The 27,418-nt window shown below is 45.0% G+C and overlaps 3 protein-coding genes across 4 annotated transcripts; 1 reads left to right on the top strand and 2 right to left on the bottom strand.

Moving 5' to 3' along the window:
- Positions 1-448: 448 nt before the first annotated feature.
- txndc16 (thioredoxin domain containing 16) lies at positions 449-13,292 on the bottom strand. Of its 2 annotated transcripts, none has more exons than XM_068719677.1 (20): positions 13,194-13,292; positions 8,104-8,278; positions 7,937-8,019; positions 7,737-7,810; positions 7,560-7,634; positions 7,233-7,354; positions 6,951-7,041; positions 6,704-6,863; positions 6,357-6,526; positions 5,965-6,025; positions 5,696-5,831; positions 5,466-5,612; positions 5,316-5,375; positions 4,925-5,120; positions 4,485-4,621; positions 4,186-4,270; positions 3,794-3,935; positions 2,805-2,992; positions 2,534-2,724; positions 449-843 (listed from the first exon to the last, which is right to left on the bottom strand). In XM_068719677.1, exons 1-20 carry the CDS (start codon positions 13,197-13,199, stop codon positions 644-646), a joined length of 2,499 nt encoding a protein of 832 aa, XP_068575778.1. In that variant the 5' UTR covers positions 13,200-13,292; the 3' UTR covers positions 449-643. The 2 variants fall into 2 exon arrangements, with proteins under 2 accessions (XP_068575778.1, XP_068575779.1); XM_068719678.1 differs by lacking the exon at positions 13,194-13,292 and adding an exon at positions 8,782-9,206.
- Positions 9,937-18,520, top strand: gpr137c (G protein-coupled receptor 137c). The gene is made up of 8 exons (XM_068719680.1): positions 9,937-10,613; positions 13,581-13,630; positions 13,847-13,954; positions 14,067-14,205; positions 14,525-14,674; positions 15,372-15,497; positions 15,594-15,718; positions 15,831-18,520. The coding sequence occupies exons 1-8, from the start codon at positions 10,239-10,241 to the stop codon at positions 16,123-16,125; spliced, it is 1,368 nt and encodes a 455-aa protein (XP_068575781.1). The 5' UTR covers positions 9,937-10,238; the 3' UTR covers positions 16,126-18,520.
- A 314-nt stretch (positions 18,521-18,834) lies between these two features.
- acp2 (acid phosphatase 2, lysosomal) lies at positions 18,835-26,062 on the bottom strand. The gene is made up of 13 exons (XM_068719681.1): positions 25,912-26,062; positions 24,061-24,156; positions 23,879-23,965; positions 23,596-23,656; positions 23,415-23,506; positions 23,233-23,331; positions 23,046-23,135; positions 22,212-22,295; positions 22,059-22,107; positions 21,866-21,954; positions 21,487-21,593; positions 21,092-21,267; positions 18,835-20,993 (listed from the first exon to the last, which is right to left on the bottom strand). Exons 1-13 carry the CDS (start codon positions 25,999-26,001, stop codon positions 20,848-20,850), a joined length of 1,266 nt encoding a protein of 421 aa, XP_068575782.1. The 5' UTR covers positions 26,002-26,062; the 3' UTR covers positions 18,835-20,847.
- Positions 26,063-27,418: the final 1,356 nt, after the last annotated feature.

Below are 27,418 nucleotides of genomic sequence, written 5' to 3'. Positions count from 1 at the left end.
GTCCCGTGATGCCGCTGTCGTTACGGGACAGGAAGTGGAATGATAGGGAAAATAAGACTAATTTTAAGGACACTTGCAGGACGAAAAAAATCCTTCACGTAAAGTCAGTGCAGTTTCCACGCATGGTGTGATTAAAGAGGGAAGGGAGACGTGGTAACAGTTAAAACATCACTGTGGCAAATCATCTGAGGAAGCGGTAACCACGTCTGATCATATGACTGATGAGGATGTTGGCTTTCTGGCACTGGAAACACACCTTTATTCGTTTAAAAAAACAACAAACCAAGAATGTGTAGGTGTAGATTTTGTCAAATATATCATTTTGAGAAACTGCAACCAGCGTGACGCAGAACTTCCCTTGAAAACTTGCTTTGGTTTGCTTTACCCAGCTGAGCTAAACTGAAGAAAATGATACATTCACACCAATGACCAACAGCTTAGCACATACTGTAGGTTCTATCTTTAATAATGAGCAGTCAGCTAATCGAGTAGAAGCAGAGTTCACAGGAATCAGTGACAAAACCGCAGCAGTGAGGAACCAGGAAATGAAACTACATGTAACAGAATATGTGATCAGGCATATTCAAACTGACTTTAAGTTCACAGTGTCTTTTGGTCCTGCGTTGTGCGCCATCGTGTTCTCTCACAGTTCAGTGTGAGGCTGCTTGTCATGTGCAGGAAAGCTAGAGGACGACTCCCCCCCTGCTTTTTCTAGCGCCACACCTTCTTCCACCTCGGCCTCAGGAGTCTGCTGCCGGCTGAAGCCGGGTTCCTGCATGTCCATGATTTTCAGGAAGTCGAAAAACTCGGCAGCGGGAGGCCAGCTGTCTCCACCCAACGTCCCTGCAGAGACGGACATGTAGAATTACATCGTGCCATTTGATACAAGAGGACACATGTTTTCAATGTAATGCAACAATCAGTTTATAATGTTCAACTGCAATAAACCACGTTGCAGCTAAAGTTAGATGCATGATCATGAAAAATAACTTTTACAAAGAAATCAAGATAATATTTTTCTATAACTTCCTAATTATTGAGTGACAGAAAATAAGAGAAAGTGGCAGATTCAATCCAGTCAGTCTTTAAAAGAACTTCAGTCCAAATGCTTTTTCTTTTAAAAAAATCCTGCACGCTATACACTTCCAGTCAAAAGAAGAGTTTTGTAAGCTGCCTTGCAAGGAGACATAGTTCAGAGTGGAGGCCTGAAGCCAATCTGCGTCTCTAAAAACAGGTTGCAGGTTCCTCCGGAGAACAGATGGAATGCGCTGCGCGGCAATCCCTTGGTTCACATAGACCGGGGGCGAGTCTTAGCGAGACCGGCTTCTTGTCCCGGCCCTCACCCGCACCAAACGCGAGTTCAAAAAAGGTGAAGCGTTAATGGCTCCCGACCGTTTAATTTAAAGACCCTTTTACCATCGATACGCTTGTAGCTGCTCAACTCAAAGCCTCTTGCGCATTCCTTTCACATTCCTCAAACGGGAAAGCTACAAGCTGGATCCTGCCACTGTTTTAGTCTACCTTCAACCTCTGAGGAGCATTTGGCATTATACTGTGTGTGTGTGTGTGTGTGTGTGTGTGTGTGTGTGTGTGTGTGTGTGTGTGTGTGTGTGTGTGTGTGTGTGTGTGTGTGTGTGTGAGCCTCGATAAAGGAGATACACTGTAGGTGAGGAGTGTAGATAACTGGCACATCTACTTTATCATTTCTGTCACGCTTTTACTTTGGAAGCTTTTGACACTTTCCTTTTATTAGGAATACTGGGTTTAAAAAGGGGGGGTAGTCTCTAATCAGCCTCTTCTGATGATCTCGCATACAATTTCACCTGATGATGTAAATGTGAGAGCTGAATTATATTGATTGCAGAGAGCAATTAGTGCAAATAAAGAAGGGAAATGACAGAAAAAAGGCTGAGGTAAAGTTATTCCCGTCTCGCTGGCTTTTGCTTTCAGGTTTTTTTAAGCTTTCCTTAAATTCAACTCTGGCATGGATTTGTTGGTCTACTGTGTACTTTTATTCTTTTGCTGGATTTGTTTTTAACATCTTTGCTTAATATTCTAGCGTAGCATGTAAAACTTCACTGTTTTCAGTTGTTGTTGTTGTTGCTAATGCGTCTGTTCTTGTTTTGTGGTTTTTCGGTATGTCTCGTCTTAATTGTGGGTTTTGTATTGTGACATTTTATGACTGTGGAAAATAAAGACAGGGAAAGGGGATGACATCTTTGCTTGAACACTGGTGTGGTTGATAGGACTTCAGAGTTCAGGCCGTTCTGTTGTCCAGAAAGCAGAACCTCTATCGCAGTTAAAAATAAATGAATCCAAAAGGTTCATTTCTGTGTTTGCGTGAGACGAGAGTTTGGATTCATTTCTGTAAAATGTGGAAAGCTTTGGTTGAGTTTCCCTTGTTCTATATTCTATTATCAAAATAAATAGGGTTGAAACATCCTGTGGTCTTGTGTTATCTTATATATCTTCCTACATACTGCTGCCTTTTATTTTCTTAACTCTTTGCTGTGCAGCACTTCCTCCTCCTCACCTGCTGCTGACTCGGCCCCGTCCTCGACCCTCTGCACCCACTGCAGGACGGAGGAGGCCGTGATGGGCGTGTTGGGGGAGAACTGATAGATTTCACTTCCGGAGGGCAAATGGGTGAGGACCAGGGCAGGGAGGGGGGGCATGGAGCCCAGGTACGACCCCAGGACAGACATACCAGCTGGAGTGCGGCCGCTGGAACACAGGCGAGGAAAACAATTCAATACCATCTAGTGGCCTCATTTTTTAAATGAAATGACTGATTTATCACATACAGGTGGATCCAGCAGACCAGGTATCGCTCCATCCGCTCCCCGCCCAGCTCCACCACGCCTGACATCTCCTCCAGCAGCGCCTGGTTCTGCCTCCGCCCGATCTCGTCCTCCTCTTCTCCCACGAAGAGGAGGAGGAGGCCTTTGCCCAGGGAGAGGAAGGACGGCAGGTTTTCCACCGTCAGCTCAGGCTGGAGATGAAAACAGGGATGGAGAGGAGGGAGGAGTTTAACCATTATTACAGTGATAGAAATAAGAGATTTGAATACTGATGGCTCAACACCACCCAAAATAATATACAAAGTGTAACAATTTTTTATATTAAGTCAGCACAAAGCTCAATATGTCACAACAGAGGTTTTTGCTGTTCACAGCAGCTGCTACACCAAGCTGTTGTGCTGCTTGTGAGTGTCAGCACAAAATCATTAAGAGGCAGCAGTTACTTTACTGACTCCACCCCCCTTCATACAGTCCCTCAGTTGCTGTATTTGTAAAAGAAATTGTGCTTCTAACTGGACAGACCTGCGAGACCGCGCTGCGTTCCAGTCTTGATAAAAAAAAAACGTGAACAACAGCGCCACCCAAAGGGACCTTTGGTCATTGTATGGCCTTTAATCCAAACTGCCCTATAGTTCAATGAATCATGAAATTCATCAGCTCAAAAGAGCATAATAAAATCTCAAAAGGCAGAGCTGAACTCGCTGTTTGCACATTATTGCATTGTTTCTGAATGAGGTGACACATGAGGACGCCGTGTCCACACTCTGTGGATCCACACATGGAGCCCGTTATCCGTGACATACTGTGAATGCTTCCATCTCGGCTTTCACAAAACTTCCAAGAAGTTACGTCCAGCATTTATTCACGCCGATTTCACTTCAGAAGATATAAATGACGATCTGGCCCACAAATTTGTCTCTAAATCTCTAAATCAGATCGCAAAAAAATAAATATATAAAACGTGACAGACGAGCGAGCACGGTGTGTTTTACCAGTGGGTGCAGCAGCGCGGTGCTGATGTGTGAGAGCAGCTCCTCGGCGGAGGTGGAGGCGGGCAGCGGCGAGGCCCGAGTGCGTGCCCCCCAAGACGGAAACACCAACACTGCAGGAAGATCCACGTTGTGCTCCGCCGCCCTGCAGAGCAACATGAATACATACATCAGCTGGTCATCACACACTGACTGAGGTGTCCTTTCAACACCTGGCTGGTGTGTAATAATCTAAGCTGCTTAGACTACATGAGTGAACTCTATTGCCTCTCCTCTTCATCCTCTGGTTACCGTGTGTTTTGTCAAATCCAGAAGAAATTTAAGTGAAGTACGACTTCAAGCCGTCCGGGGACACCTTGAGGCAGGAATGACGAGACTGGATTTAGAGTTCTTACCATTTCTGTGCCAGCCCATCCGTCAGCAGTCCGGTCAGCGCCTCTCCTCTCAATGACTTTGCTGCTTCAGTGAACGGCCGCACAGCTGGCAAGACAGAGCGACATCACCATTACATCATCACCATTACATCATCATCATCATCATCATGATGCTACTGACAGGGGACAGGTCAGTGGCTTTTAGGGACGTCCTGGAAGATATTTCTGCAATATTTTTGTAATTCAATATAATTTCACAGCCCCCCCCCCCCCCCCCCCCCCACACACACACACACACACACACACACACACACACACACCTGCGTCTGCTTGTGTCTTAAACAGTCCCAGTGCGCGATGGAGCTTGTAGCCTGCTAGCCCGGGGTGAGGCACTTCCTGGAGGAATGATGTCACTTCCTCTTGGGTGGACAGTAGCGCCGGAGAAGCTGGCTGGCTCCTGGTTGAAGAAGAAACATTTAAGATTGTGTGCACAGACAAAACGAACACGTATGTACGCAGATTTAGTCTTTCCCAAACTTTCTGTTTGTAGTGTCCAGGGCCAAGCGGAAATCACCCTGATGACATCACAATGACGTCATCAGGGTCATTTCATCTCCCTCTGGAGTCACAGATCGCACAAGCTGAGAAGTGCTCTCTACAGTATCCTCTGCACTCTACGCTCTTCATAATTTGGATTGAAAGAAGAGAATATACTCCTATAAGATGTAATCCTGACTTCAGAATCATGACCAAAACTCACAGCATGATGAAGCGGTGCAGCGCCTCGGTACCCAGCATGCCTCCGTAGCGCTGGGCCGACTCCTCGGGGCGGAGCAGCAGGACGGTGGGGAAGACCGTGACCGGCTGGAACGGGATCGTGGGGGAGCCGCCCGACTCGGCGGCGCAGAGGTCGGTCCACTCCGCGCAGTCGACCACACTCATCTGGACCTCGGACTCTTAAGGGATTTAGTCAATCAGGCAAGCGTCAACATCACGACATATCAAATTGGATAAGCTCTCCCTTTATCTCTCTAGTCATTACAATCATTTTGAAAATAATAACCTCAAGGCTCCCTCTTACATCTCCAGAAGCTGTAGCCTCGATACAACTAAATGATTCTCTGAGACTCTGCTCATGCCCTCCGGTTTACCTTCAAGTCTCTCTGCGACGTCAATGAATGAGCTGAGAAAGGTCTTTGAAACAGCCTCCCCTGGTGGTGAAAGCAGAAACGACAGTTACGTCCACCTGCGTGCATCGCGACCTAATATTCGACAGGGCGGTAGGGAAGAGCGCCGCTTACATGGGAGGTAGAAGAGCGCCACCGTCAGGCTGCTTTCAGCCACTGTGGCGTGGAAGTTGTCGGAGGTCAGCTGGGCGAGTGAGTCCGCGTCCGGCAAGTTGAGGCGGTTTTCGAAGACGGACTCCGCGATTTCATCGTCCAGCATGTCTTTGGGGGGGGGGGAAGCCATGAACACCCTCTCTCCCTAACTCCTCTCTCTTATCCTCTCCATTTTACCAACAGACACTTACGCAATTTGGAATCCAAATCCTCGTCCTCCGCCTCCTCCTCCGACCCCTCGTCCTCCTCTTCCTCTTCCTCTTCATTTGCGAAGAGCTCCAACAGCTCATCGGTGCTGTTTGAGTGCAAATATTTCACCTCTGAACCCTTGAAGCACACACACACACACACACACACACACACACACACACACACACACACACACGAAAGGTTAAACACACATGGGTGACAATAACGAGTCATTTTTTTATGTATGAGTGTATTTATGTGGGCATCATACTTTCTCAGGCAGCCTGTAAGCAGCATTGTATTCATCGGGGGTTTTCACTGCAGGACTCTGCCTGATAAAAAACACACACACACACACACACACACACACACACACACACACACACACACACACACACACACATACACACACACACACACACAAGGTAGATTCAGACTGGTTTGCTGGGCATATAGTTAATTCTACTTGGTAAAAGAAAGCTACAAAATAAAAAAAAAAGAATGAAGAAGAACCCAGGACTCTATGTTTAGGATGAAATGAGACAAAATACAGTCACACCACATGCAAAAACTAATAAAATTGTGAGCTATAAAGAGAACGTGTTACCCCAAAATCAGTAATAGGATCTGATCCATGTTCATGTGCGTACCTGTGCGTCTTACCTGTGCACGAGCACCAGCAGGGCGAGGCCGCGGAGCCTCCAGGCCAGAGCGGTGGCCGTGTCCAGGTCCTCTTGCTTGAAGGCGGGACGGGAGAACAGAAAGACCTGGGGGGTGTCCTGGTAGGGGAACTGAGGGGGCTGGACCGAGGACGGGTCGTCGTAAACTTCAGACTGTGCAGAGGAGAGACACATGAATACATGAAGGAAAAAAAACATTTTCTCAGCTTATTCTAACAAAAAAGATTAAACGCTGATAAAAACATTGTTACCCATAGTTACCCAAAAATGCTACACGCTGGCCCTTTAAGACTACAACGTACAGTGACTCTTCATTTCCAGGGTGCTCACCACTAGTGGAGCCTCCATGAGCTGCAGGAAGGAGTGGAGGCTGAGGGTGGACAGCGGTTTGCTCATACGGGTGGAGGGACAGTGCTCGGAGGTCATGGACCCGCCGTGAGCTCTGCAGTGGAGGAACCACACCTGAGACGAGCGAGACGTCTCATCGACGCTGCAGGAGAAGACGGAGAAGGAGAGACGCACACAGTAAAGATGTTTTTCAGGGGGTGGAGACACAGAAAAAGATAAAACAACCTACCCCAGGTGGTTCAGAACTGGGCCTCCAGTTATGAGGATGAACTGGTATTTGGATCCGTACACATACGCCGTCTCCATCATCGATCTGTGCTCTTAAGTAACACAATCACAGACAACACAATTCATTTAAGTAGTCATATAAGTCAAATCAATCAATTAGACTCGCCATCTTTCACAGTGCAATCCGTGAGGCAATGAGTCAGCGCTTAAACCCGTCATCCACATCATCTCTATCGCTGACATTCTGCCTCCGTACATCCGTCTTCTCCTCTCCTCTCCACACCTTGTGTTCCCAGGCTGCTCACGTAACCCAGGGCGATATCCTTCTTCCCTCTGGCTGCCTTCTCCATGGCCAGCAGGTCAGTTTCTGTGTGAACGTACTTGATCTCCTCGCGCAGAATGGCACTGGAAGAACGAGACCAAATGCAAGTACATCTTGTTTATGTTCATTTATAGTATTAAACAATATCAACACGGTGTAAATACAAGCACTGCTTATCACTATGTTAAAAACACTATTTGTAAATTGTTTTTGTGTATTGTGCGTTTCAGGACTGACGGTTAAATACCGCCCTGCTGCGTGATAACTGACGGAGTGTTGCTTACTCACAATAGGACCTCCGAGACGATGGAGTTGACGTCAAACACGGTGTCCAAATTAAAACCCAAGAACTCCTTGCCACCCCTGGAGGAAAGACATGGGAGAAGAAGACGTCAACACCACGCACGGCTTCTGGTGCCTCTCGTGAGAAAGTCGATCGAAATGAAGTTGCTGTGGTCCACACACCTGAAGAGAAACGCCGTGTTCAGCGCCTTTTCTTCCGAGCAGTATTCGCGAACCGGCTCTTTATTGCAGTTGACCTGAACGGGACAAAAAGACACTGAACTGCCGCCTCTCCGTCCCGTACCCCTGCTGATCTCCACATTTTGAAGCGAATTTAAAAAGAACATAATGTCAAACTTCTATGACAGCGGGACTACGGTTACCTTGCCAACCAGCACCCCATAATGCTGCAGGGCGTCAGCGGACTGCTCCAACTCCGCCAAGAAGAGAGAGATGGTTGAGGAGACTGGGGACAGAGATTAGCGACTGAATTTAAAAAAACAACAAAAAAAACCTACTTTCAAAAAGATTGTGCGTGTGAGCGACCCACCTCGCTGCTCGAAATAGATGAACATCGTCTTCCCAGAATGCAATTTGTCGTTGAAGTCCGCAGCCGTGTGTTCCATCGGGGCCGACGTGCTGGCCTTCTCTGTGCAGCCTCCTAACCTCCCCCACAGCAGGACGACAGCAATGCATGTCCACATGATGGAGGAAAGGCTCCGTTTCTGAAGGGGGGGGGGAAATCACAAACTGGATCACAAACTTCCTGACAGACAGGACGCAGCAGGTGAGGCTGGGGAAAAACCACATCCAGCACCTGGACTATCAGCACTGGAGATGAACAAGCTAAAAACTGTGGAGATGAGAGTGGACTTCAGGAGGAGCCCCCTCAACACTGCCCCCCCCCCCTCCCTTCACTATACTCAACAGCACTGTGTCTGCGGTGGAGACCTTCAGGTTCCTGGGATCCACAATCTCCCAGGACCTGAAGTGGGCCCCCAACATCGACACCATATATATACACCTCTGGATATATACTTATATTGTACATAGTTGTTAAAAGTGTATGCCTGTCTGTTCTACTTTGTTGTTCTTGTCTTTATTTTTTTGGTATATTTGTTATTTCTGTGTATGTACGTTGAGAGCAACGTAAACACCGCATACAAGGCCAATAAAGCTGATTCTGATAAGCAGGGACAACAGATAAACAGCAGAATGTGAGCCTTACCAGAGAGAGTCGAGGAGGCGTTTAAGTTCCAACGTCTGTCTGTCCAAGTGGCACAAACGTTACAAACCACGGTTAACGCCGCGGTTAACTGAAATGTCTTACATAATGACGCTAATTCAAAGCAGTCGTTTTCCCTACGCGTATAATATCAAGAAAGCCCCAAAACAGACGATGTTCATGCTAATTACTTAGCTCGGCTTGTTAGCTTCCTACTGACGAGTGTTCGTCCATGGGTTTTTTTATGGCTAGCTAACGTCAACACTCGTGAATAATATATATGTATATATATATATACATGTCCGCTTATGTCCGTGGTAGATGTCGTGTTATGTCAGGGAAGTTTGTACGGTTATTTCTCCTCAAGGTGCACAGTGAAATTTGAAAAATGTATCTTGAGTGAACGATGCTTCACACTTCAGGAAACAGTGTCAAGTTACACGGGTGAAACCAGCTTCCTGTTATCAGTTCATAATAAAATCCTTAATTGGCAAATTTGTTGCGACGTTTTTGAGTTGTCCATACAACTTGTATGATAAACGCGACAATGATACAATAAGAATACGTAGCTGGTAAGAATGTGGCTGTTTTACAGTTGTTTGCAGTTTCGTGCACGCCAACGTTTTAAGCTTTTATTTTGAAGGCAACCACGGTTTTTTCCGCAACTGTTGGTTATTGCTCAATGACTTGACGTAAATATTTGCGAATTGTTTTGATGGCCTCTTTCTCACCGAGGCACGCCCACTTGCTTCGTTGAGCCAATAAGATCGGGGAACAGTTTTGACTTGGGCAACCACCCAATCACAGGCATACAAAGGGCGGGCATTGCCGCAGCTGACATCATCATGAACCAATAGAGTGAGGATACTGTGGAGGTTGGGCGGCTGGGTTGGCCAATGAAACGGCGCACTGAGAAAGTGGGTGTGAGGACGTCGTTCGCTTGGGAGATTTAGCCGTGGATTTAGCTCGGAAACTGGCGAGAATCTGTGGCTCCGGAGTCAGCTGTTTCGCGAGCAAATGAGCCTCACGTTGAGCCAAGATGGCGGCCCATGAAACGCTAGTTTCCGTTTTCGTCGAGCGCAAGGGGGGCGGGTCTAAAACGGCATCACAGCTGATCCGGAGGTTTCCCCCCCTTAAGTTGTTTTTTTGCAGAGAACAGCTTTGCAGAGATTCACAGATGGACCTCTCGCTTGTTTTCTTGCCCCCTTTCTTGATATTTTTTAACCTAGCGCATTTTTAAAAACTAGACCCCATATTTGCGTCAGCCTAGTATCGGATTTAAACCCCGGCGCAGGTTCATTATGACACTTATTTTCAGAATAAACTGCTTTTATCGCACATTTTCACCCGAATGCTCTCGTCTTTTTGTCAACGTTGTGAATTTAGCCCGGGTCTGACCCAGTTGTAGTGTTTTGTCGCCTTCACAGCATCCCATGTATTAGTGCGAGCGGCCGGTGGAGATGTTTTCTGCAGGAGAGGAGGTCGAGTCCCACTTGTTTACCTCACTGAAGGAGTCCCCTGGAGCTGCGATCTCCCCGACACTGGAGCTCAGTCTGACTACCGTCTACACCGTCCTGTACTCCTTCCTGTTCGCCTTCGTTTACCTGCAGCTCTGGCTCATTTTGCACTACGGACACAAGCGCTTCAGCTACCAGAGTGTGTTTTTGTTTCTGTGCTTGCTGTGGGCCGCGCTGAGGACGACCCTCTTCTCCTTCTACTTTAAAAATGTGGTGCAGGCCAACCGGCTGCAGCCTCTGGCCTACTGGCTGCTCTACTGCTGCCCCGTCTGCCTGCAGTTCTTCACACTCTGCCTCCTCAATCTCTACTTCACACAGGTAGGACTGCACTGGGGAGAGGGGGGCGTAGTAACCTGATTTCATAAAACAGCTGACATCGCAGTTTTGTCAACAACAATTTGTCAAATACATTTTAATTGATCATAGATTAAAAGACCAGATGTTCCAAAACTACAGCTCCCATGCTGCTTTGACAGTTTGTTTTATGGACCCAATAATGAATTGGTTAACTGAGAGCATATTAGCAGAGCAGATCATTAACACACAACCTTAAAGGAATAGCTCGACATTGTGTCAACACTGAGTCTCGTGGTCACTGTGAGGTTTCCAGGCAACCAGCAGGGACTCTCCAGGAAGTTGCACCTGGCAGAGAAATACCCCCCCCCCCCCCCAATTGCAGGAAAGAATTAAGATCCAAGATAAGACTATGAGAGCTTACTGTGCTGGTAAGTTGATTTTGTTACCTTTGAACACAGCCAGGCAAGCTCCCCACCCCTCCTGTTTCCAGTCTTTATGCTAAGCTAAGCTAGCCATCTCCTGGATCTAGCGTCACGCTTAATGGTCAGATGCGGTGAGAGGTATCAATCTACTCGTCTAACTCTCAGTAAGAAGGCAATTGAAGCGAAATGCAGTTTTGTGGTTGGCCAATGTATAACTGTCAAGAAAAGACCAACTGGTTAAAAAAAAAAAAATCGCATCCATGTGTTTCATTCAATAAGTGGACAAGACTGGAGCGAATGTTCCCGTCACAACCTGTGTGGTATGGAGGATAGAAAGAGTTGATCAGTCACAGTTGTTTAACACCTGCCCACTCCAAATGTCAAAGACCGGTTTGTTCCTCTGGCAGCAAACACCTACGCACTTTGGGACATAGAGTTGGTTGAAGATCAAACACGGCCCTCGGAGGGAAACACAGGATGCATCTCAGCCACATAAAACAGGGGTGGAAAGGAAGCTTGTCCAACTGGCTGAGTGGAGATTAGGTAATGAAGACTGCTGAAAAAACATCGCGGCCCGATCTGCGACCAGTCGACGCATACAAACGGCTGAGTAAACAGCTTGTTGTTGTGCTACTTTGCATAGCACAACAGGCATACTGCCCTTTTTTCTTTCCACCATTACCAACGAAATGGTGTTCTCCGATGTCTTCGTCAGTTTAAAAGTATGCATCTCAATCTATGTTGGGAAAACCATGTGACTGGCCGGCTCAGAGAACAAACTTTTCCGACTTGTGGTTTTGTGTCTCGCCGAGTCAGACCTGAGTAATAGATCGTATTTTCTCCCACAGTAGAATCCTTTTTTTTACAGTCTTGGTATTAAAGTTAAAAATCAAACTCTAAACCATTCAACGAATCATTAAAGCAGCTAAAATCAATGATTTCTCAATCAATCAGTGATCTCTCTTTGATGCTCTAAATGAGCCAGGAGTTTTCCTCTGGAGTTGGTGGAGACCAAAACGGAGCTAAAAGAAGAGCGAAATATTGGACTTGCACAAACGCAAGGCTTGATTTTGCACAGTTTATGTAATCATGTGACAACGACAGGCTGACAAACTACCATTGGCGCTCCTGTGCGTGGACAAATCCAATACAGATCCATCCACAGTGCTGAATGGGATTGAATCAAAAAACATATTGTCTTCCACAAAAAAGACCGCTTCCTGAATAATTAAACTTCTTTATCTATGAGACAGACTCTGTTCTAATTAATTTAGGGTAAATGAAAGTGCCATCGCTGACTTTGGGGTGCATTTAATGATTGCATTTATCATCGATTGAACATGCTTGTTTTCTCCAAAACCACCAAAGATATTTACCACCATATTTGACAAAGCGATGCATCAAATCTCCACCTTTTGCGAAGAATATTTGGCACCAGTTTGTTCAAACAATGTGACGACACCGTTTGTGCGTTACTGCCGAACAGCGCTGCTCAATGTCGAACTCTCCGAGAGTCGTAAACGCCGTGAGCGGAACGCTGACACAACATCATGCCACCGTCTGTTTTCTGATGACTCAGGCGTGACTCCTGACCTACTATTTGCTTCCCCTTTATCTCACTACAGAAAATAATGCGGGTAATGTTGAGCTGCAAACTATCATATCTCATTCTCTGTTGATTTAGCTCTATTTTCCCCCGTGATGTTTGGGTACACATGAAGTATCTGTTTTGTTGGCTGGCTGCTTCATTTGTGGGTTACCAATTACCTCCTCGCCTACATTCCTGCACAAAAGGCTGAGTGTTTAACGTGTGTTTATAATAAACTCAATGTTGAGCAACGTTCAAGACCTCTGTGGCCATCTAATCATATATTAAACACGACCTTGGTCAGAGACAGTTAATAGCTGAATCAACCACATTTTTTGTAAACAGTTTTCAAAGGGATCAACCCAGTTTTTGGACATATTTCCCTCTACAGCTTACAATATATACACAGAAGGGTTTCAAAGACCCCATTCATTCCATTACAAAGTAATCTAAAAAGTGCCAATCAGCATTAATGCACTCAGCAGTCCCATGCATTTTGTAAAGGAAAGTCCACACAGAAAAGTGCACTTCACATAGTGTTCTAGCCTCGATCGCTAACAAGCTGAAACCCTGGACAACACAAAGGCCTACCTGCATACCGCGTCACAGTCGGTCAACTCAGACGACTGGTGTTGTCCCTTTTTTTCTTCTTCTCCCGACTGCTGCTCGCGAGTTGACGACCGTGTCTTTTGTCCGACCTCTCTGTTTACTTATTAATATGAAGTCACGTCCTGTAATCCCTGCTGTCGGCTCGAGCGGTCCGCTGTAGGCTCGGAGGCCAAAGAGAGAGATTGTGAAGACCCTTATTTCATTCCTCTCAACTGTAAAATAATCGCCTCGGGCAAAAGCTGTTTTGCATACAGCAGTCAATTTTGAAAGAAAACCTCCCTTGCTCTCTATTGTCTTCCATCTTATCTGACATTTTAGATGCAATATGTCTTATCACTGATATATGTTGTTTTACTTTTCTTTGTGTAGGTGATGTTTAAGGCTAAAGCCAAGTATTCCCCAGAGCTCACCAAATACAAGTGAGTCTGTCCTTCAACTTCATTGTTTTTTTTGTTGTTTGCAGTTTCCTCCTTCCTCCTCTCAACAACCAGACTCTTTCTTTTCCTTACTTCTCTCTCACACAGCTGGTTTGCAGATTTAACACGATGCATTTTAATGAGTTGTTGCGTAAGAATAAAGTCCCATTGTTTGGGCCGTCCTCTTTACTTTCTTGTCTCTCTCTCTCCCTCCCCAAGGGTTCCTCTGCGTTTGTTCTTCCTGTGTCTCGGTGTGTTTTTCCTGGTGGTGAATCTGACTTGTGCGTTGTTGGTGCAGGGAGCTCTGGAGCGCTCCGAATCTCCGAGGTAAACGAAACAAACGCAAAGAACAGAACGTTGTCTCTTGGCGCAGTAATGTCCCTGTTTGACGCCCACGGAGCAGTTTCACTCAAAGAGTTTGTGACCTTTGTGTCTCCAGTGACGGGGATGTCCGACACGCGGTCCTGGCCCGGGTCTTGATCAACGACAGCCTGTTTGTGCTGTGCGCTGTCTCTCTGGCCGTCTGCGTCTTCAAGATCGCCAAGATGTCCTCTGCCAACGTTTACCTCGAGTCCAAGGTAGGACGAACAAAGGTAGTAATTACGATGTATTTTGCTCAGGCAAAGTTCTTGTACTACTGCTTTGTGTTGAGGCTGATTAACACTAATATTAATTAGTTGCAGAAAAACATGTCGGTATACGTCAAAGTAATTGGTATCGTTGATTGTTTAGGTAGTCTCCCCCTTACATGTATGGCCCTCAAAACTCAATTCCTGGCCGATATAGTGTGCCAGGGAGAGGGCCCTCAGTCCTTTGGATCACATCTGACATTCAATCACAGGCCGATAGCCGATTGATGCATGACTTGTAATAAGCGCGCTTTACTCTTCCACCCAGGGTACATCGGTGTGCCAAGCTACAGCCATAGGATCCATGGTGATCCTGCTCTACACATCCAGAGCCTGTTACAACCTGGTGGCCGTGTCCCTGTCCCCACAGGACAGACCCAGTCCCTTCAACTACGGCTGGTACAGCGTTTCTGATCAGGTACTGCACCGAGTGTGTTGGGTTGCAGAAGGAAAACAAGCTGTTATTCAGCCACAAACCCAGTGCCTTTGTTTGTTTGTGTGAGCAAGTGGACAATCCATCTTAGGAGCCTTGGGAAAGCAATGCCTAGTGGGGTAAAGGGCTTTGTTTGGCTATAAATAACAACCGTGTGTGTGTGTGAGTGTGTATGTGTGTGTGTGTGTGTGTGTGTGTGTGTGTGTGTGTGTGTGTGTCCTGACCTACATCATGGATCAGGACATGAGGCGGACAGGCCATTTTAAAGGGTTCCATTGTATGTGTGGGCATAATCTGATATTATGCATATGTTTTTAATAATCTGTCTGTTTACCAGCTGTTGGTCCGATGTCTCAACTTAATTCTGTCCCTTCTGGCTGCCATGTTTCTACAGTAGCCCAGAATGGACAAACATAACAAGGACTCTAGATAGGGCCACTGTAGTTCTTTTACTCGTTTGGCACGCAGGAGAAGTTTCAGTTAGTTGCAATCTGCAACCCCGCCACTAGATGGCGCCACATCGTACACACTAGCCCTTTAATGCTGCCATACTCTGAGACACAAGCGATGTCGATAGTGTAAGATATATGTGCACAAATGCCAGAGCATGATATCCAATTGTTATTTGTTTGTTCAGTTGTTTCGAGTGTTTGTAAAATGTTTGTGTGTGTGTGTGTTGCAGGCCGATGTGCAGGAGATCAGCGGCGAAGCCTACGTCGCGTTTGGGATCATTCTGTTCTTCTGGGAGCTGCTACCTACAAGTTTAGTGGTGGTTTTCTTCCGAGTCCAGAGACCCAACCAAAACCTGGTAACATAACATGTCGAAAGTACAAATGATGATCTGTGGGACAGGACCGTGAACCTGTAAAGTGTAATGAAGTTCGAACATCTCTTTGACTCTCAGGCTCCAGGAGGGATGATCAACAGCCACAGTTTCAGCTCCAGAGCGTATTTCTTTGACAACCCTCGGCGGTACGACAGTGATGACGACCTGTCCAGAAGCATTAATAATAGGACGGATCGGGCCAGGTGGGCACACACCCAAGAAAATCAATACCCTGACTGATGAAATGACTTTTGGTTGACTTCTCTTCTGCTTATCCTCCTCCCTCCTCCCTCTTCTTCTCAATCCGTCTCCCAGCCTCCTGTCCACCACTCCCCAGCTGGGCACGTCCAGTTGGTACGGCGCCATCCAACGCAACGGGTCTCTGGCGGCAGGCGCCGCTCCCACCCAGCAACCGCCGCCTTCCACGGCCCCCCTCCTCTTTGCCTACGGAAACATCCAGAGTCACCACCACCACCATCACAACTACTACTCCACCCCGCAGAACAACAACCACAATCATCATCATCATCATCATCACAGTAACTACTTTTCCACCCCACAGAATTATTACAGCGGGTCGCAAACGTATTTCTGCACCCCACAGAATTGAGCAGGGTCCATCCGTAAAGATTGAAAAAAAAACTGACTAATAACTAACAACGTCCTGCCTTTTTTTGTCGCCAATTAGCTTCCCCAGATACATCAAAGCAGGTACTTTTGAGGGATATTCTGAGGCAGTGCTCCAAACCAGGTTGGGCCTAAAACGGTTGGTTCGCCAAATTATTCCAGAGAAATGTGCTTGCATCAGTCTACAGACGCCGCTGTCTTTAAATGGCATGTATGGACCAGAACGAAAGCAAGCACGAATGTGGCTAATACACCTAAAACCGCAATGACCAAACTTTTTATGTTAAAACATTCTGGTCTGTTATCATTTCTAAGACTGGAATAATCAGGGACCAGATAGTTATCCTATTCTTGTAAATTTCATCCAATTGTGCTTCTATGGAATGTACCATTCTGCTCAGACGGGGACCATTTAGCGGGCTAGCTAATGTGGCTAATGCCGATCAGTCAACAGCTCTGGACACAAAGACGTTCTATTTGCTCAGTATTTGTCCAACTGTTATTTGGGTTGTCAAAAAAGGGTTGTGTGACTGTTTTTAATGGGCACGCATACAATACAATTGTGGCTATTTTGGCGGGAAAAGAACGGCGAAGGACGCTGGCGCTTTAGCTCTGATTTGCCTTTAGCTGTTGTAGCAGTGAGAGCTAGCTTATCGCCAATGTTAACAGTTAGCTTTAACTCATAATCTGTTTCAACCAAGAACATTTTAAGAGACCTAGCAAAACTGAAATACAAAAAGCTAACCGAACTTCCATCCTTCAGAACTTTATTATTGTTTTCTATGATTTCTTTTTGGAGCCACAGAAATAGAAAAGCTGTACAAACCACGTTAGCAAGCTTGAGACTTTAGCCTACCTGCTCAGTACTGGATTCGCAATTCGTTCGATACGTAAAATAAGCTTATCGCGGTTTTAATAACTGTCGTCAAAATACTGGGCAGTTTATTACAGCGTTCACAAGTATCATCCATGTAGACTGCTTACAGCCGCGGAATATACGTGAAACTTCTATGTAGCTGCCATATGCGTGTACTTTGTCAATCTCAATAGCACAAGGTCAATGTGTAAGTGTGTGAAAAATGTAACTTCTAACAAATGCATTTTTATATGGGGGAAGAGTGTCAATAGATGACTTTAGCGACCGACTCAGGCTTTAACAAAATCTGCTCATTCACAAGAACATGCCACTGCTCTCGGATTATATTGAACTGCAGCCAAATCCAGGTTTACTTCCCCATAATTATATACAATGGAAACTATGTGAAGACAGGGAGTGCCATACAAATCAAGTTTCTTAATGTTGGGGATTAAAAACATAATCATAGATTTTTACTGGGTTACTCGGTATCTTTTGGACGGTAGATCGAAGTATTAAAATGTAGCCTTCATTCCACATTGAAGTAGAAATCAACCCTGGGATTGTTCATCAACAGGGTGGAAATGTTGCCGAAAAACAGACGCTTGACCAAAAACCTGTCACGTGATCTGATCCTTTGCGAGTTGCGAGGCAAAACTTTGCACTTAGAAGACGTTCACCTTCAGAGAAAAAGGCTTCGGGCCTGAATGTAGGATTTTCGTCTCCTACTTGTTTTATGAATTTTCTCCAATCATCGTCTGTATTCTATATTTTACTATTTATACTCTGAGAAAGGAACTATTGATGTGCCATCACATTTTGTCATATCTTATAGTTTCATTCCTTAAGGAAAATATTTTTGCACAAGAAACAGCTGGTGTTTTTTAAGTGTTTGTGCGTCAACTTAATCGATTCCTAATCCATGTGGGTTTATGAGTCTGTATGTGTGTCTGTGTGTGACCTTAAATTCTAGGTTTTCGAGTTTGCTTTTATACATTTTTATTTTACAGATTATTTTATTCTCCTATTGTTCTTCATTATCTCACACATTTTCTGAATCTCATGACAGACTGCAGCCTGTAAGCATATTTCACCTGACCCAATTCTCAGACCCAAATCAGTGTTCCCATCTGTGCTGAGTCAGGGCTAAATGAACAAATGCTACCCAACACCGCTCGGTACGTAAACCGACTTCAGCTGTCACGAAACTCAATCTGTAAATGACCATGTAAACTTCACACAAGAAAACAAACAAAAAGAAAAAGCATCACACGTATCAACAAGTGTCACCGGGCGCTGAAATACAACCATGGAACTGAAGTTTTGTTTCCAAGTTGACATCATTTATACAACAATGTTGCTCTATCAGCTATACAATGGCAAATGTTTTATGAATTGTTTTATGTTATGGATTGGTTTATCCGTGGCCATACTGAATGTAACCTATTGTGAGACAGATCACTAATGATGTATGCAAGAAAAGCACTACTACCATGTTTAAATAAAGGCCTACTGCACTGTTTTTAAGACAAAGGTGAAGTGGAATTTGTCAAGTTTTCTCTCATCTTGAATATGAATCCTTTACGTGAAACATCACCCGAGAGGGAGTTTACTGCCCTTTCTGTCCCCCCCCACCCAGTTTTGCACCACATACAACCCATTGGTGTGATGGGTATCAAACCACCGCGACATTGCACAGAAAGGATCTCGTGCAGCTGGTCATGTGGCTGAGTTTACCAGTTAACAAGTTTAAGTCGAGACTGCAGCTCACTGCAAAACGTGGCCGAGTTGTACAGCAGAGAGAGTCCACCGCTGCTTATATGTCACACGTTTCAATCAGATCACATCAATTTATTTTTAAAAACATGTACAAGCAACAAAAGTCTGATGAATGTCATATAGCCTGACAGTTATACTGACAAATAACCTTAATTGTGTAGGATATTGCAATTGAAAACCAATGATTATTTTTAATAGCAAAGATCATGTGTTCTCCACGTTTGATTACAAACAATGATTTTGATTATGATTCTGGTTAAGACTGCATTAGGATTTATGCTTATTTGTAATACTTTGTATTAAATATTTTATCTGAGCCTGAGCTCAAAAGTTTACTTTAACATTTAGCCGGACTTAACGCCAACTGCTAATGAGAGCCAAAACCCTTTCAATTAGCTTAAGCTAAGCGCTAATGCTAACTGCTAACATGCTAACTATCGCTATGATTAACGGACAGTTACGGTTCTAAAATACAAAGTAAACGTTTGTGAATTTGAGAGAACATGCGTTGCTATATGTGTATGACAGCTGTTAGCATTTGCGCTAGTTATGTGTAAGCTAGCTTTGGATGAAAGCAAAGCGGTAAAAATGACTGGAACCATATAACATCGTTAGCTAACTATAATTGTAGGTCCTTTTCAATTTATGCGCTGACTGTTTAACCCAAGTCCAAACGAATGAAATAGATGTTTAACCCCGCCCATATTCGACAGTCAAAGCCAATCAAATCCAGTGGGTGGGATTAAACTTTCACCATTGTTCCGTTTGGAAGGCTGCAGACAGGTGGACCCACTCCTCTCCAGATAAGGTAAGAGCATAATTCAATTGGAATAGCCTGGTTTTAAACCAGCAGAGGGTCGCCACTTTGCATATTTATAACACAATAAGTAGAACTCAAATACTTTGCACTAAAATCAAGTCAGGATTTGGACCAGAATCCATCAACAACACAACTTAATACCCGTATATGTTGGTTTACAGCTGAAAAATGGTTTAGTTATTCTTTAAGGAAAAGCATCCAATATTTGTTCTAAACATTAAGTTGAAGAACAGTTCAAATCATTCAGAGTCAGATTGAAAAAACACACAAATGGTTAAAGGTTTCCAGTGTTTCAGTAAGCTGGTTCACATTATCGCAAACCTGATTTCATTCCTGATGCGCAAAAGAGATTCAGCGTTGCTATTTTTTTTATTATTTTTATTTCACTTTTCATAATTTGCTGGTGTGTTAGTGTCTCGCTAAAGGACACTTGGGGGTGGGTGCTTGTTGTCACAAGGCTTACGGTCAGCTCTCTCTGGGCGAGTAAGCCAAAGGTCTGCACCACCCTGCTGCTCCTTTGATCAAATCAAATGTGATACATAACAACAACAAAAAAAGACAAACATCCAAAACATTTAAGGCATCTCGGCCATTAGTCCTCAAGAGTCAACACACACAAACTGGTGAATCATGAACACACACGTACTAAATGAATGTATTCCAACAATTAAAAGAAAGTGATCTTTAGGAGCTTGTGGAAGCATTCTAGACAGAGAATCATTTTAGCCAATGAGGTTTCAATTAAACCGACATCTTAGGTGTTTTGTAACTTCTTAAAGTCTTTCGTGTTTTTAATGAAAATCAGAGCAGCCGGGAGGAAAAGCATGATGCAAAACCACTTACATTATAGAAAGTCACAACTTTAGAACCATGTCCTGCATCGACTTCCTACTACTTCTCTGCAGCTATTCAAGTCTCAAGACGCACAAAAAGCAGACGAGCACCGTGCTCAGCCCAACGAGGGAACACGGCAACTACTGAAGTAGACAAACTGTTAAATAACAAAAAGGTTTTCCCTGCTGCGTGTGGTCCCCGTCTTGTTAGTTTAGAGAGATGAGGAAGCCTTCCTTGAAGTTCCGGGTCCCGAACGTGTTGATGAAACCATCCCAAAAAAAAAAAAAAAAATGTCACCTGCACTTTTTTTTTTTAATTTTTTTTTTTTTTATAACAGTTCAAAGTTCATCGTCGCTGCTGCTGCTGTCCCAAGACGCCGGGCTCTCCGATCTCCGAGGGAGGAGCTTGTGCTCGTGTCAGGATTCCTCTCCGGCTTCCTGGTTGATCACTTGGTGGTACCCCTGGTTACCGATCGGCTCCTTCTGCCAACAGATCACGCCGAGGAGGACGACGATGAGGATGAGGAGCAGACAGCCGGACACCGCCAGACTGATGATCACTTCTGCAGGCGAATGAAGAAAAATAGATGAATGGTGGCACAATCTCTTTTAAATATGCCGTTTTTTCTCTGTGTGTGTGTGTGTGTGTGTGTGTTTTCACCTTTGTCTCGCCCCTGCGACGGCAGTTGACACTCCTTGTCGCGGTCATCTGAAATAGAGGGCTTTGTAATTCTCACAAAGTCCTCTAGGGGGCAGTCGAGGGAGCAGCCTGGGAGCTGCAGAGGGAACGCCTCCACTGTGCTGTCGTTCCGGTAAAACAACGACACCGAGGCAGAGCTGGGTGGACACACAGAGCGTTATAGTCTCCGATTGTCTGATGTCACATTTTAAAAATGTATTTTTGACTCGGCTGAATTTCAAAGTAAAAGTCTCATCTATTTATTCCACTTTGCATGTATACTGTATATATTTTTTTTGCTTTCTTTCAGGTATCAGCCGTTTATTAATTATTATTCATCAAGCGAGTGTCTGAAGCATATTCTGTGTTTGTTTTACCCGTTGTCTTCCCTGTACAGCTCAAAGAGTTGACAGGAGGCGTACGGCGGCTGTCTTCTGTTGAACACATCCAAGCTGGACTGCAGAGCGGCTACAGTGGTGTCATGCTGTGGAACAGACGCACACATTTAAAAAAAAAAAAACAAAAAAAACAACAGGAAAAGTTTGACATTTTGGGAAATGTGCTTACTTGGGTTTTCTTTCCCTCGAAGAGTTAGAAGATCTACTCTGTCTGTGCGCTACACATGAAGCTACAGCCAGAAGAACCCTAGCTTACCTTAGCTTAGCTTAGCATAAAGAATGGAAACAGCTAGCCTGGTTCTGTCCAAATGTGAAAAAAAACAATCCATCTACCAGTAATTGAAAAAGTCTTTCTTACGGCTGACAGCATCATCATTTTCATCCTCTGTTTCGGGTCTGGGACGGCCATCTTGGAAAGATTCTTCACTATTTCCCCCAATAGGATTCCTTAAAGACAAACAGAAGCTCTTATTTCCCCATTTAGTCCTGTATTTAAATCATAACTCTCGTGGTATGCCATCAATGAATTCCACTAAACTTCACACACATACCTCCCTGCAGCCGGCTCTTTTCTTGCTGTTTGTAGAACCCGAATGTGACCTGTGTGGAAAACAAACAGTATCTTTACATTACCTTTAACTTCACTGTAGCATCACGAGACGCCAGAAGTCCTAAACGAACAGAAATGCCGCTGCCACTTTTACCTGGAATCCAAAGTCTTTGAGCACTCGGAGCTTCTCCATGACATCAGGAGTCACCCAGTCAGGAGCCGTCATGTTGTGACGGGACTGAATTCAGGCACAGAAAACACAGCGGGGGGGTTAAGAAAACCACGACAAAGACACTGGATGAAAAGAGGAATTTCAAGAGACGACTAAAACCTGGAATCAAGTTGACAAACTATCTTTTTTCCCCAATGGTCCCTGATTTCGTACTTAAAATTGTGTGTTTTTGACTCATGACATCCCTGAAAATGTAAACTCTTAGGTACAGATGCCTTTAAATATAATGACAGCAATACAGTTTATTGAATGGAGGCATGCTGAAAAGCAAGCAGTGACCATTTTGTTCACTAGATAAGACAAAAAACAGACGTGAAACAGAAACCAGCTGCACAGTTCTGTTCCTCTAACGGCTCGTTTGCCCGATGGTCCACGTGTTCCTTAAAAACCAACGAGTCACAAGACCGAAAGACAACACCATGACATTCGGTCAGTTACAGTCTCACCCGCAGGAACTTTTACAAATAACTTGCGTTGGAAGAACAGCTTGTGAACCGTGTCTTGAATAAAGGGACGCTCTTATTTTGAAATGAAAGCGTAGTAAACCAATTCGCCATCGTTCTTCATACTTAAAAAGTAGCTTGCCACGATGTCTTACCTGAAACCTCTCATATGTCCTCTTCAGAATGACAGAATTTATGTATGTACAATTCAAGATCTCACATAACCATACTTTATCACATACTATATACAAAACTGAGGTAAATATCAGATATCGATACGTTGTTTTTGCTCGTTTTCTGCTGGTGTTCTCACCTCACAGAAGAGTGTGTCGTACACACTCCACACGTTTTCCACGGTGGTGTCATTCAGTCCGGTTTTATTCTTCACCAGCTCTATGATGTCCTGCAGAGAGGAACGCAGTAAAGATGGCATTAAGCATAAACATGTCGATTTGGGACTCCCCCTCGATATCGCGTAACCCCCATGAAATCCCCCGTACCTGGTACATGGTGGTGACGTTAACAAATTCCTCCGTGTGCTCAGTTTCATTCATCAGCTGTTTGTAGCGAGGACAGTCCCCCAGAGGATAAGAGAGAAGCTAAAGAAAAGAAAAGACAAAGTTCAGGCAAAGTGTGTTCAATCATTTACAGCAAAGGGGAAATATTTATCACAAACACATACCCTCTCTTCTCTTTGTGGCACCGTGTGCACCGGTATCGGCTGCCACTTCAAGTCCTGCGTGAAGACCTGCTGACCAGCGGGGGGGTAGAGACCTGGAGCAACGGGCGAGAGACTGTTAATGCGGCGGAGGGAGAGTACGAGGATCGCTAGGTAGAAAGGAGGGAGGAGGTATGAGGAGGACCTGCGAGGTTGGCCTCGGCGCTCATCAGGGTGCGGTCGTAGTCCGTGCTGCGGACGGAGATCTGGGGACAGAAGGGGTCAGAAGAGGACAATAAACAGCCTCTTCTCGGTAAACAACTACATCATGCTGCAGGAATTCCAGCACCAGTAAGAAACCTGTATAACAGCAGCATGTCAAAGTCCCCCCCCCCCCCTCCCTTCTCCTTCTAAATATTCCTCTGAATCATCGTCTGCCTGTGAGCGCCCTGGTCGAGTGTCATGTGATCGGAGAGCGGAGAGGTTACCTCGTGTCGATCGTAGGATTTGTTCAGGAATAGTCGGTACCGATTCCTCAGAAAGTGGCCCAGATCATAGTGCTGCCTCATGCCCTCCTGAAAAAGCCCACATGGATGACGTCACAGGGTGTCGTTAACCTTTCAAACGTTCAACACGACAAAAGACTCCTGTTACAAACTGTCCGCTCTACCTGCGACAGCTGTCCGAAGCCCTGCGGCCAGTCGCTCTCCTGGTGAGGGTCGGTGGGGTAAGCTTTGACTGGTGACCGGTCACCATGACGAAACAGCTGGAGGGGAGACCGAGAGGAGAAGTCAGGCAACACTTATAAGCCTAATTAGAGAGTAGATATCTGTATAGAGTGCTGCAGGAATGACTCCTGAAACCCAGAAATGAGTCAGCATTATTGACTGTTGCATTGAAGCTTCAAAAGTCATGGAAGTGTGAAAAATATGTGATTTTTCTGCAATAATCCAAAATCCAATGGAAAAGTCTCACTGGCTTTTTGCCAAGGGAACCAGTGCGGTGCGAACTTCCTGTATGGCCCACAAAAAGACTTCATCCTAGCAGCACTAAAACAATATGTTACATTTGTAAACAGGTTTATCTGTGTCATCGTCACCGATCGAATCCAAACATGACGGGCCTTAAAGTGAGCCTTTCCAGAAACAAAAGAAGCCCTGTAGGCCCTGATGTTGGTGTAGCCTGAAAGTAATACCCGTATCTGGCCAATTAGGCCACGTTACTACGCGCCGCCACATCAGCTGTCCGCTCGAGTGGAGCAGTGTCAAGTTTCAATCGTCTTCAGAGAAGTGTGGGTTTCTGGTGTGGAGAGCACAAAGAGACAAAAGTAGCCCCCCAAAAAAAGTGTGGAAACTCTTCTCTTTGAAGGGCGGATTTCTCCCTTTACAACTCCTCATCTTATCGCGGCTCTCTCGCAGGCATCAACTCCTTCGATAGGAGTTGCAGCAACAACACAAAAACAGTTTTTATATGAGCAAATCCACGTTGCCCTCCTGACCCCGGGACCCGCGAGATGCTTGATGAGTGTGTCCGATGCTTTTTCAGGTCTCACGGCCATGACACGGAGTCTGTAAGGCTTTAAAAAAAGAAAAAAAAAAAAAAAAGGGAAATAAGGGAGTAGAGGATGTGGAAAGAGAACCTACTTCCCCGGGTTGCCACATTGTGTACTCTACAGCGAGCCAAGGACTTCAGTCCATTATCAGGGTCCTGCGAGCATCCCCATACTTTGCATTGGAAATTAGCAAACAGGTTTAACAGTTAAATTAAATGCAATAAAAAAGCACATGCAAATAATGCACTAATCTCTGGGAGTGACGATTTAGTGCCGGTTTTAAACGTTAACCACATCACTATGCATGACAAATACAGAAGTCACATTTCATTAATAGACATTCAGCAAGGAGCGACATGTTCAGTTCGCACTACAGATACAATGATCCTGCTCGCGTCTGTCAAAACGAGAGTTTAGTGAGAGTCAGCTGTGAACAGGAACTGGATCTGCAGGTACTTTAACAAAAACTGTGCCCGTAACGTTTCTGAGTAATCGTGATCTGTCCACAGGTATTGTTAGCATTGCGGAATAGTCACCTGATAAGTTTCGCTTCTGCCAATTGACTCCAAGCGTTTCCACAAACTGGATCATGACATGCGCTAGCAGAGATCCTGTCTTTGACTCGGAATACGAAACGAGCTTTTTACACAGTCTCCAATTCAAATCTACTAATTTAATTTTGAATGATGATTGCATTTCAATAAAATGCACACGTTTGCAAATGGTTAGCCTGTGCGAAGCAAACACAAAATTAGCTTCTTGGTAAAAAAATTAATAAAGTGTTGCTAGGTGGATTATTTACATGCCGAATTAACCACGAGACCCACATTATTAACCGACGGGTTAATTCGTGTTCACAACAATATACACGTTTGCAGAGAAGCAAAGAAAACACAAAACTTCCTAAATTGTCAATGCAGTTCCGCGAGCGTCGATCCACTTGTTCGCCAATGTATTAACAACACTCACCACAGTCACGTAGACTAGTTGTCTGTCTGCAGCAGCCTCGCGACAGACGGAACCGACCGTTAGCAGAAAGAGCAGCGCAGCGGACACCATGTTACCGTTAAGCGCCAGAAGGCTGACAATCGCACAGCACCTTCTTCACCCTCTGCCTGCTTCCGACCCACTCCGCAGCCCCAACCAATGAGCTCGCTCGCAATCGCGTGACTAGTATGACGCGCGAAATTCAGAAGGAAGCCCCTTCACGTGCGACCTCGATTTGTGCTCGTCATGAAACACTGTCGGCCCGTTCCAATACACACACACTACCATACTATTAAGTGTGCTAGGATCCCAGAAAAAGCATACTTCTAAAAATAAAATCTTGCTAAACCTTTTTCCCTCGATTTAAATGAAAAATGCATTAAAAATACATCAACATACTCAGATGTCAACCTTATGAGATAGTATGTTAAACTTGTGATTTTTGACATCATTTGTACTTATTAAGTCCACATTCTGATCAGTCTGAGAAGGAGAACCAAAACATCTTTGTACGTCAAAAATGTAACTCAACACGAGCTTTATAATTCCATCATGACAAACTTTTCCTGGAAAAAAATGGGCCTCCATAATAAACGTTTGCAAAAAAACTGTTGTTACTCGCTTTGAGGCATGCAGTTCTCGTCCTCTGCCACTAGAGGTCCGTGTTGTACTATCTACAAACAGGTACCCTCTGACATGTCAGACTAACAGTATTTGCAATGAGCTGGAGCTTTAGCTACAACAGGTCCACAAATATGATCTGGAAGTTTTTATTATTATAAGTGGAGAGTCAAGATTGGACAAAAAAAATAACGTCATAAATGTATCCAACAACCATAGCTAATACATAAAATAGGTTATATGTGCCTCTGGGAACTGGAGACTAAACTATGAATTGGTTAATCATAAAAACACTTAACAACAGGTTAATGTTGCGCTGATCTGTACGTCTTTACAGTGAAAAGCTTTTTTGACCCCTCTGCTGAGGAGGCCTGCTGGATGCAGTTGAAACCTCCAGATAGAGTCTGTCCTCGGGCCTCGCACAACGTGGCGGGGCCCCGTGGAGTTGAAAATGAACCAGCGGTGGAAAGAATCCCAAAAATATCCCGCCGAGGTAGAAGAGCTCCTTAATTTGCAGATGTCAGACGGCAACAGCAATCTGCATTAGTAATAAAAGCTCCCTGGGCTCGGGCCTCGCAGAGGGACAGAAGACACCCAGACCGGTGTTGAATTAAAAAACCCCCGTGGGAACGTGTCAGCACACCACATCCCATGCACCGCCTGCAAAACACGGAGAAGCAAAACAACAATATCCAGCTCTCAGCGTCATCCCCTCGGTATTGTTGCCACGGTATTCAACGCCGCCTAGGTGTCAACAATAATCTCTTTGTTCCCTTTGTTTTTTTATTATTGCCTCAGGCTGTTTATATCTGATATGTGTTACTAAACCCTGGCGGAGGTGTTTATGTTTTTCAGATTATAGGTGACG

The sequence above is a fragment of the Cebidichthys violaceus genome, unplaced genomic scaffold, assembly GCF_023349555.1.
Source record: "Cebidichthys violaceus isolate CVI_PGR_0920_01 unplaced genomic scaffold, fCebVio1.0.p SCAF_24, whole genome shotgun sequence".
Lineage (NCBI taxonomy): Eukaryota > Metazoa > Chordata > Actinopteri > Perciformes > Stichaeidae > Cebidichthys > Cebidichthys violaceus.
Note: the sequence above shows the minus strand (reverse complement) of the source record. Positions and strands in the feature narration are given on the sequence as shown.